We start from the raw sequence: 9,911 nt of genomic DNA on the forward strand, positions 1-9,911 counted from the left end.
CAGCCTGGGCAACATGGTGAAACCCCATCTCTACTAAAAATACAAAAATTAGTCGGGTCTGGTGGTGTGTGCTGGGAATCCCAGATACTCGGGAGGCTGAGGTGGGAGAATTGCTTGAACCCAGGAGGCAGAGGTTACAGTGAGCTGAGATCGTGCTACTGCATTCCAGCTTGGGCAACAGAGGGAGACTCTGTCTCCAAAAAAAAAAAAAAAAAAAGTATGTCTGCAAGTAACCACACAACTGCATACTGCATATATTTTTTTCATGACAATCCTTCCTTGAACCCCTGCTCTGAACGATACTGGGGACCCAGTGGTGACCCAGATGTCCTGGCTCTGCCCTCCCGGGCCACACAGGCTAGCAGGGCAAGAGTGTTTGTGATGAAAGCCGGTGATTGCGTGAATGTGTGTGTGATTGACAGTGTTGTTGGGATTGTGGGACACTATGAGTGTTACTGTGTGTGTGCAGGAGTCCATGGCCCTGGGTGTGTGACTGTGTTTCACTGTCAATGACTGTCAACCTGTGAGTGAGAGACTGTGGCTCTCTGGGTGTGACCGTGGGACTGTATGGGTGTGATTGAATGTGTGACTGTGTGAGTAACAGCTTGTGAGGTTCTATGACTGTGCCTTTCTATGGCTCAGCCTATCGGATTGTGTGTGACACTGCATGTTTGATTGAGTGACTGAGGCTGTGGGAATGAGTGGCAGTTGGGGGTGGGTACCTGTGGGTGGGACAGCATGAGAGATTGTACACACTTGGTGCAGGGGTCCTCAGGACGATAAGGACAATTCAGTAACTGCCCTCACTGATGACCTTGACTACTGCCCCCTGCTCGGCTCTCTGGCTCTCTGCCCCAGAGCTCCCCACTTCCGTTCCCTGTCCCGCCTTGGCCCCGCCCCCTCCCACCACCCTGGGCTGCCAGTGCCTGTCACCTCTCCCAGAGCCCAGACGAGGCAGTGGAGGCAGCGGTGGCAGGGGGCTGCAGGAGCAAGTGACCAGGAGCAGGACTGGGGACAGGTGAGGGCTCCCCAATCCCAGCCCATTCTCCCTGCCCCCCTTGACCCCTCAAGTCTCTGGCACTCTCCCTCTCTGCTTCTCTGCCCTGCCTCTGTCTCTCTGTCTCTGTGCCCACCACAGTCTCTGCTCATCTCTGTCTCTTGATGTCTCTGTCTGCGTGTCTCCATCTCTGGTTAGCTGCTAGATAACTTCTCTTTCCCCGGCTCTGTCTCCCTCCACGTCCCTGCTTCCTCTTTGTCTCCTAGCCCACATTTGTATCTCTTTCTCTGTTGTTTTCTGGTCTCTGGCTGGGGGTCTCATTCTGTCCCTCCGTCTCTGCGCCTCTCAGTCTTTATATTTCTGTCTCTTGTGTCTGTGACGTCGTTGTCTGTCTTTCTGGGGCTCGACCTGAGATCCTCTCTGCTTCCCTCTTTCTCTACGTGGGGCCGCGGGGACGCGGGTGAGTGGCTGTTGGGCGTTAGATAGATGGATTTCCAGGCATCTGCACACCTAACCCCGGATCCGTCGCTTCTCTAGTCCCTCAGTATTTGGATGCTGGAAAAGGGTTGTTCCACTTACTCTGGGCTTTATCTACCCCCAGGGGGGGAAGTTTTATAAGGTTGGGTTCCTATCTGTGCTAGAAAACCCTTTGGGCTTGGAGAGTGGGAGCTCGGATGGGCGTTTCAAGTTCTCCACCAGGCTGTGGGAACTCAGATGGGCGTTTCAAGTATCCCACTAGGGGTTAATGAAAACCTTCAAGTTTTTCAGTTCCCCATAGAAAAGGGGGCTAGGCTGACGGTTTCTACTCCCTCCTCTCCAAGGCGGTCCCCCGGTTCCCAGGAGTCTGTAGGTCCAGACTCGCGGTGACACTGACACTTCCGCCCAACGTAGCTCTAGGGCAACCGCCCGCTCAGCAAACACCCCCCTTCCACCTTTGCTGCCCCAGCAACAGTCAGGGGCGGCCGGGGAATCACTTAAGGGGCCCCGCCCACCACCGGAGTCCCACCCACTCCTGTACCTCTCCCTCCCCGCAGATCATCACGCCTGGGAGTTGGGGGAGCGGGTGTGCTGCCTCGGAGTCCGCGTGTGTGAATCCTTGAGACGGGGTGACGCTGGGGTTGGAGTCGGAGGGCAGAGGTGCTGACCCTGTCCTGGGACCTTCCGGGCCTGATCGCCCCTACACGAACCAGACCCTTCGCCGCCCTCACGATGACTGCCTCTCCGATCCTGCAGTTGCTGTTGCGGCTCTCACTGTGGGGGCTGCTGCTCCGGAGGGCGGAGGTGAGGACGCGAGGAGCCCGAGGAGCTCCAGGCTTGGAGGGAGGTATGGGAACGGTTTTAGGGCTTCCCTCGTCCGGGCGCGGTCGCTCACGCCTGTAATCCCAGCACTTTGGGAAGCCGAGGCGGGTGAATCACCTGAGGTCAGGAGTTCGAGACCAGCCTGGCCAACATGGTGTGGTGTTAGCCGGGTGTGGTGGTGGCCGCCTGTAATCCCAGCTACTCGGGAGGCTGAGGCAGGTGAATCACTTGAGCCTGGGAGGCAGAGGTTGCAGTGAACCGAGATCGTGCCACCGCACTCCAACCTGGGTGACAGAATGAGACCCTGTCTCAGGAAAAAAAGAAAAAAGGCTTCCCTTAGCACAAAGAGAGTTTCAAGACTGCCCCGCTTGCCCAGATTCAAGTTGTTGGGTGGTATTTCGTTTGTTTGTTTTCTTTTTTTGAGACGGAGTTTCAGTCTGTCACCGAGGCTGGGATGCAGTGGCATGATCTCGGCTCACTACAACCTCCGTCTCCCGGGTTCAAGCGATTCTCCCGCCTCAGCCTCTCAAGTAGCTGGGATTACACGGGCACTCCACCACGCCCGGCTAATTTTTGGATTTTTAGTAGAGACGGGGGTTTCACCGTGTTGGCCAGGCTGGTCTCGAACCCCTGGCCTCAAGTGACCCACCCTCCTCGGCCTCCCAAAGTACTGGGATTGCAGGCCTGAGCCACTGTGCCCGGGCCCAGATTCAAGTTTTGATTATTGTTTCCACTCCCTTTTTTTCCCCTCCTGATAATTTCCAGCCACCCCCTCCCCAATTTTCTTGAAGGTTTTCAGTCTCCCATAGCAACTCCATTGGGTGGCTTCCAGGCACCCCACCCCAAAACTTGGAACTGGTTTCCAAGCCACCAAAGACTCCCGAGCAAAACGCGACAGCCCCTTGAAGTCTCTCTGGGGCGCTTCTGGCCCACATGGAACTAGCAGCCTGGGAGCGGGAGTCGGTCTCGGGGGTCCTCCCTTCTTTCTTTTACTAGACAGGCTCTGAGGGGCAGACGGCCGGGGAGCTGTACCAGCGCTGGGAACGGTACCGCAGGGAGTGCCAGGAGACCTTGGCAACCGCGGAACCGCCTTCAGGTGTGACCAGGAGGGCTGGGGACGCTGAGAGGGGTGGGCTTGGAGTGGGCTGGGGTGGGCCTCGGGCAGACGGGCAGCCGCGGAACCGCCTTCAGGTGTGACCAGGAGGGCTGAGGCTGAGAGGGGTGGACTTGGGGTGGGCCTTGGGCTGACGGGCGGAGAAGAAATCTCGGGGCGATGTGGGCTGGAGAGGCCCGGGTGCTGACCTGAGCGTGGTGGGAACTGGCGGCAGGACCACAGTTTCTTCGGAAGGCCGGAGAAGCAGCTCGAAATGGGTGGAGCCTTGGGCGGGGCCAGCACATAAATAAACCTTGAAGGGGGCGGGGTTTGGGATGAAGACTGAAGGGCCCCTCCAGGTGGGACGATCTGGGGAGGGGACTTGTTTGGTGGGAGGAGCCCAGAGTGGGGCAGGGAGGAGGGGCGGAGCTTTGAGGCTGGTGGGAGGAGCTTGTGGCCCAGCCGGGACGGAACGCCCTCCGAGTGGGCGGGGCTAGAGCTGGGCTTGGTGTGGCCGGCGGAGAAGCACTGGCCCACTGCGCAGCAGGTCCACTGGGCACCTGGCCCTCATGCCCTCTCTCAGGCCTCGCCTGTAACGGGTCCTTCGATATGTACGTCTGCTGGAACTATGCTGCACCCAACGCCACTGCCCGTGCCTCCTGCCCCTGGTACCTGCCCTGGCACCACCACGGTGAGGTGTTCCCTGGGCCCAGAGCCCTCCCCAGACACAAACAGCTGCTAACCTTTGCCCCCAGACTCCTACATCCGAGTCCCGCAGCTCACCTGCACCCCTCTCCTGCTCTTCTTTGCCCTCTACTCCTTTCTAGCAGGCTGGGTTTCTCCTGTCTGTCCAACCCTGACTCTCTCACATAATGCAGCTTCTCTGTCTCCATATCTCTTTCTATTTATTTATTTGGAGACGAAGTCTCGCTCTATCACCCAGGCTGGAGTGCAGTGGGATGAACTCGGCTCATTGCAACTTCTGCCTCCGGGTTCAAGCGGTTCTCCAGCCTCAGACTCCCGAGAAGCCGGGATTACAGGCGTGCGCCACCACACCCGGCTTTTTTTTTTTTTTTTTTTTTTGGATTTTTAGTAGAGACGGGGTTTTACCATGTTGGCCAGGCTGGTCTCGAACTCCTGACCTCAAGTGATCTGCCGGCGTTGGCTTCCCAAAGTTCTGGGATTACAGGCGTCAGCCACCACGCCCGGGCACCACAGCGTTCTTATTTTGTCTCCTTTTCCTGAGTCTGTCAGTCTCTGGGCATCTTAGCCTAACTAGCTATGTCGCCTCAGGCAGTTTATTTATTTAACCTATTTTTTTTCTTTTTTCTTTTTTTTTTTTTTGAGACGGAGTCTCGCTCTGTTGCCCAGGCTGGAGTGCAGTGGTGCGATCTCGGCTCGCTGCAAGCTCCACCTCCCAGGTTCACGCCATTCTCCTGCCTCAGCTTCCCAAGTAGCTGGGACTACAGGCGCCCACCACCATGCCCGGATAATTTTTTGTATTTTTTTAGTAGAGACGGGGTTTCACTGTGGTCTCGATCTCCTGACCTCGTGATCCGCCCACCTCAGCCTCCCAAAGTGCTGGGATTACAGGCGTGAGCCACTGTGCCCGGCCCCTACTTTTTTTTTTTTTTTTTTTTGAGACGGAGTCCCGCTGTGTCGCCCAGGGTGGAGTGCAGTGGCCGGATCTCAGCTCACTGCAAGCTCCGCCTCCCGGGTTTTTACGCCATTCTCCTGCCTCAGCCTCCCAAGTAGCCGGGACTACAGGCGCCCGCCACCTCGCCCGGCTAGTTTTTTGTATTTTTTAGTAGAGACGGGGTTTCACCGTGTTAGCCAGGATGGTCTCGAACTCCTGACCTCGTGATCCGCCCGTCTCGGCCTCCCAAAGTGCTGGGATTACAGGCTTGAGCCACCGCGCCCGGCCCCGGCCCCTACTATTTTCGTTTTTGAGACAGAGTCTGGGTCTGTCACCCATGTGGTGGCGGCATCATAGTTCACTGCAGCCTCGGAACTCCTGGGTTCAAGCGATCCTTCTGCCTCAGCCTCCCAAATAGCAGGGACTAGAGGCGCATGCTAACACATCCAGCTAATTTTTTTTTTTTGGCAGTGACAGAGTCTTGCCATGTTACCTAGGCTGATCTTAAACTCCTGGCCTCAAGGGATCCTCTCACCTCAGTCTCCCAAAGCGCTGGGATTACAGGCCTATTTAACTTTTGTTGCTTTTGTTGTTTTGTTGTTGTTGTTGAGACGGAGTCTGGCTTTGTTGCAAGGCTGGAATGCAGTGGCGTGATCTCGGTTCACTGTAACCTCACCTCCCAGGTTCAACCAATCTCCTGCCTCAGCCTCCCAAGTAGCTGGGACTATAGGCGGGCGCTACTACGCCCAGCTAATTTTTGTATTTTTAGTAGAGACAGGGTTCCACCATGTTGGCCAGGATGGTCTCGATCTCTTGACCTCCTGATCTGCCCATCGCAGACTCCCAAAGTGCTGGGATTACAGGCGTGAGCCACCGTGCCCAGCCTTAACTTTTTGTATGTCAATTTTCCCATATGTAAAACTAGGTTAAGGATATTACCAATTCCATGGGCTTGTATGAATATTAAATTAATACATATAGCATGCCATATAAGGGTTTATCATCATCATCATCATGGTCACCACTTCTGCTCTCTCCCTCTCTGTTATTGTCTCACAGTTTGTCTTTCTGTATTTATCTCTTTCTCTGTGTGCCTTAATTCGCTCTCTTCTTTCCCCACAGTGGCTGCAGGTTTCGTCCTCCGCCAGTGTGGCAGTGATGGCCAATGGGGACTTTGGAGAGACCACACACAATGTGAGAACCCAGAGAAGAATGAGGCCTTTCTGGTAAGAAGAGGTGAGGGCTTCAGGTTAGGAGTCCAGGGAGAGAAGGAAAGGCAGTAGATTCAGGCAGGGCCTGAAATCCCTTGGACTATTCAGAGCTCTGGGTTGTAAGTGAGAGAAACTCAACTCAGACTTGCTTCAAAGAGCGAGACAGAAAGATGTATTGGCTTCTGTGATGGAAAACAATAAGATGCCTGGGTGCCGTGGCTCATGCCTGTAATCCCAGCACCTTGGGAGGCCAAGGAGGGTGGATCACTTGAGGTCAGGAGTTTGCGACCAGCCTGGCCAACATGGCAAAACCCCGTGTCTACTAAAAATACAAAAATTAGCCGGGCGTGGTTGTGTGCCCCTGTAGTCCCAGCTACTCAGGGGGCTGAGACATGAGAATTGCTTGAACCCAGGAGGCAGAGGTTGCAGTGAGCCAAGATCGTGCCACTGTACTCCAACAGAGTACAGTGACAGAGTGAGACTCCATCTCAAAAAAATAAATAACTAAATAAAAGAATGCTCTAGTTGGGCTGAGCTCAGTGGCTCATGCCTGTAATTCCAACACTTTGAGAAGATGATTGCTTGAGCGCAGGATTTTGAGACCAGCCTGGGTTACATGGTGAAACTCCATCTCTACAAAAAATACAAAACTTTAGCCAGGAGCAGTGGCTCATGCCTGTAATCCCAGCACTTTGGGAGGCCGAGGTGGGCGGATCACGAGATCAAGAGATTGAGACCATTCTGGCCAATATGGTGAAACCCCGTCTCTATTAAAAATACAAAAATTAGCTGGGCATGTTGGTGCGCACCTGTAGTCCCAGCTACTCTGGAGTCTGGGGCGGGAGGATCGCTTGAGCCCTGGAGGGCGAGGCTGCAAGGAACCATGATCCTGCCAGAGTACTCCAGGGCAACAAAGCAAGACTATATCTCAAAACAAAAAAAAAAAAAAAAAAAAAAATTATCTGGTTGGCTGGTCACATACCTCGTGCCCTGGAGCTGAAGGGTGGAGTCGGCCCTTCTCAAAAAAGGGTAAGCTGTTCCCCAAGAGAACATAGGGTATTTGGGCAGAAACAAAGAGCAGAGGTCCTTCCAGTCTCTCTCTGGGCCTGGGGCTTCGAGCCAAGCCTTGTTCCCTTCCCCTTCTCGCCCCCCCCAGGACCAAAGGCTCATCTTGGAGCGGCTGCAGGTCATGTATACCGTCGGCTACTCCCTGTCTCTCGCCACACTGCTGCTAGCCCTGCTCATCTTGAGCTTGTTCAGGTGGGACTTGAACCCTGAGTGGTGGCGGCAGAGATGTGAGCTCGGCTTCAGTTTGTCCAGTAAGATGGGGTGGTCTGGTTCCACCAGCTCCAACCATCCACTGGTGGTTCTATGGGGAGCAGTGGGGGTGGTTAAAGGAGCTCTCTTTGGTGGCTGATGCCTGTAATCCCAGCTCTTTGGGAGGCCAAGGCAGGAGGATCGCTTGAGTCCAGGAGTTTGAAATCTGGCTGGGCCACATAGTGAAACCTTGTCTCTGCGAAAAATAAAAAATTAGCTAGGCATGCTGGTGGTGCACCTGTGGTCCCAGCTATAGTGGGGCGCTGAGACAGGAGGATTGCTTGAGCTCGGGAGGTTGAGGCTGCAGTGAGCCCTGATTGTGCCACTGCATTCTAGCCTGGGTGACAGAGTGAGACCCTGTTTAAAAAAAAAAAAAAAATAGAGCTCTGTGTGGCTGAGGGCAGCTCTCCAGGGGCCCCCAAACTGCCTTCCAAATTCCCTAGGCGACTACATTGCACTAGAAACTATATCCACATCAACCTGTTCACGTCTTTCACACTGCGAGCAGCGGCAATTCTCAGCCGAGACCGTCTACTGCCTCGACCTGGCCCCTACCTTGGGGACCATGCCCCTGTGCTGTGGAACCAGGTGGGCATCCTCCTTCCATTCCTCCAAATGGGAATCTTGCTTCTCTGGTGGGACCAGGACGTTCTCAGTGCATTTCCTATCTCCTACACTCTCACAGTTTATCTGAGCTGGGAGGGTCCCTCTCCAAATGTGTCTTGGGGTAGGGGATCAAGACACATTTGGAGAGGGAATCTCCCAACTCCGCCTCATTGAACTCTCCCAGCCTATCACTCCCATATTGGAATTTTCCATTCCTCTCCCTCATTATCTCACCCATCATTGAACTTTTTCACCAATGAGAGAATCCACCTGCTGGAGGTGAGGCATGGCAGGATACAAAAAAGTAACTGGGGACTGGGATGTGGTAGGTGCCAGTTTGTTACTAGGAGAAAGGGTGGGAGAGGCTAGAGGCTGGGAGTAGACGTGGTGAGAGCTATCTAGTCGAAAGTTGGCGGCCGGGCGCGGTGGCTCAAGCCTGTAATCCCAGCACTTTGGGAGGCCGAGACGGGCGAATCACGAGGTCAGGAGATCGAGACCATCCTGGCTAACACGGTGAAACCCCGTCTCTATTAAGAAATACAAAAAACTAGCCGGGCGAGGTGGCGGGCGCTTGTAGTCCCAGCTACTCGGGAGGCTGAGGCCGGAGAATGGCGTGAACCCGGGAGGCGGAGCTTGCAGTGAGCTGAGATCCGGCCACTGCACTCCAGCCTGGGCGACAGAGCGAGACTCCGTCTCAAAAAAAAAAAAGAAAGTTGGACCATACCAATTGTTAAGAAGCCATAGTGGACGGGCGCGGTGGCTCACGCCTGTAATCCCAGCACTTTGGGAGCCGAGGCAGGTGGATCACCTGACGTCGGGAGTTCAAGACCAACCTGACCAACATGGAGAAACCCTGTCTCTACTAAAAATACAAAATTAGCCAAGGTGGTGGCACATGCCTGTAATCACAGCTACTTGGAAGGCTGAGGCAGGAGAATCGCTTGAACCTGGGAGGCAGAGGTTGCGGTGAGCCGAGATCGCGCCATTGCACTCCAGCCTGGGCAAAAAGAGCGAAACTCTGTCTCAAAAAAAAAAAAAAAAAAGCCATAGCACACACCCGGGCACAGTGGCTCACGTCTGTAATCCCAGCACTTTGGGAGGCCAAGGCGGGCAGATCACGAGGTCCGGAGTTCAAGATCAGCCTGGTCAATATGGTGAAACCCCATCTCTACTAAAAATACAAAGATTAGCCGGGCGTGGTGGTGCGCACCTGTAGTCTCAGCTACTCAGGAGGCTGAGGCAGACGAATCACTTGAACCTGGGAGCGGGTAGATTACAGTGAGCTGAGATTACGCCACTGCACTCCAGCCTGGGTGACAGAGGCAGAGTCTGTCACAAAAAAAAAATTTTTTTGGCCGGGCGCGGTGGCTCAAGCCTGTAATCCCAGCACTTTGGGAGGCCGAGACGGGCGGATCACGAGGTCAGGAGATCGAGACTAGCCTGGCTAACACGGTGAAACCCCGTCTCTATTAAAAACATACAAAAAACTAGCCGGGCGAGGTGGCGGGCGCCTGTAGTCCCAGCTACTGGGGAGGCTGAGGCAGGAGAATGGCGTAGACCTGGGAGGCGGAGCTTGCAGTGAGCTGAGATCCGGCCACTGCACTCCAGCCTGGGCGACAGAGCGAGACTCCGTCTCAAAAAAAAAACAAAAAACAAAAAACAAAATTTTTTAAAAGCCATAGCAGCCGGGCGCGGTGGCTCAAGCCTGTAATCCCAGCACTTTGGGAGGCCGAGACGGGTGGATCACGAGGT

General features: G+C 54.7%; 1 protein-coding gene across 2 annotated transcripts in view; it reads left to right on the plus strand.

Annotated features, from left to right (window-relative positions):
* Positions 1-2,206: 2,206 nt before the first annotated feature.
* The window catches only part of GIPR (gastric inhibitory polypeptide receptor), a 17,239-nt gene continuing 9,534 nt past the window's right edge, over positions 2,207-9,911 (plus strand). The window contains exons 1-6 of one of the 2 annotated variants that reach the window (XM_025368554.1): positions 2,207-2,278; positions 3,293-3,392; positions 3,973-4,080; positions 6,148-6,251; positions 7,393-7,496; positions 7,997-8,141. In XM_025368554.1, coding sequence (XP_025224339.1) covers positions 2,207-2,278; positions 3,293-3,392; positions 3,973-4,080; positions 6,148-6,251; positions 7,393-7,496; positions 7,997-8,141 — 633 coding nt within the window. The remainder of the gene's footprint in view (positions 2,279-3,292; positions 3,393-3,972; positions 4,081-6,147; positions 6,252-7,392; positions 7,497-7,996; positions 8,142-9,911) is intronic. The other variant, XM_025368555.1, reaches the window with a different exon arrangement.

Source organism: Theropithecus gelada, chromosome 19, assembly GCF_003255815.1.
Source record: "Theropithecus gelada isolate Dixy chromosome 19, Tgel_1.0, whole genome shotgun sequence".
NCBI classification, from domain to species: domain Eukaryota; kingdom Metazoa; phylum Chordata; class Mammalia; order Primates; family Cercopithecidae; genus Theropithecus; species Theropithecus gelada.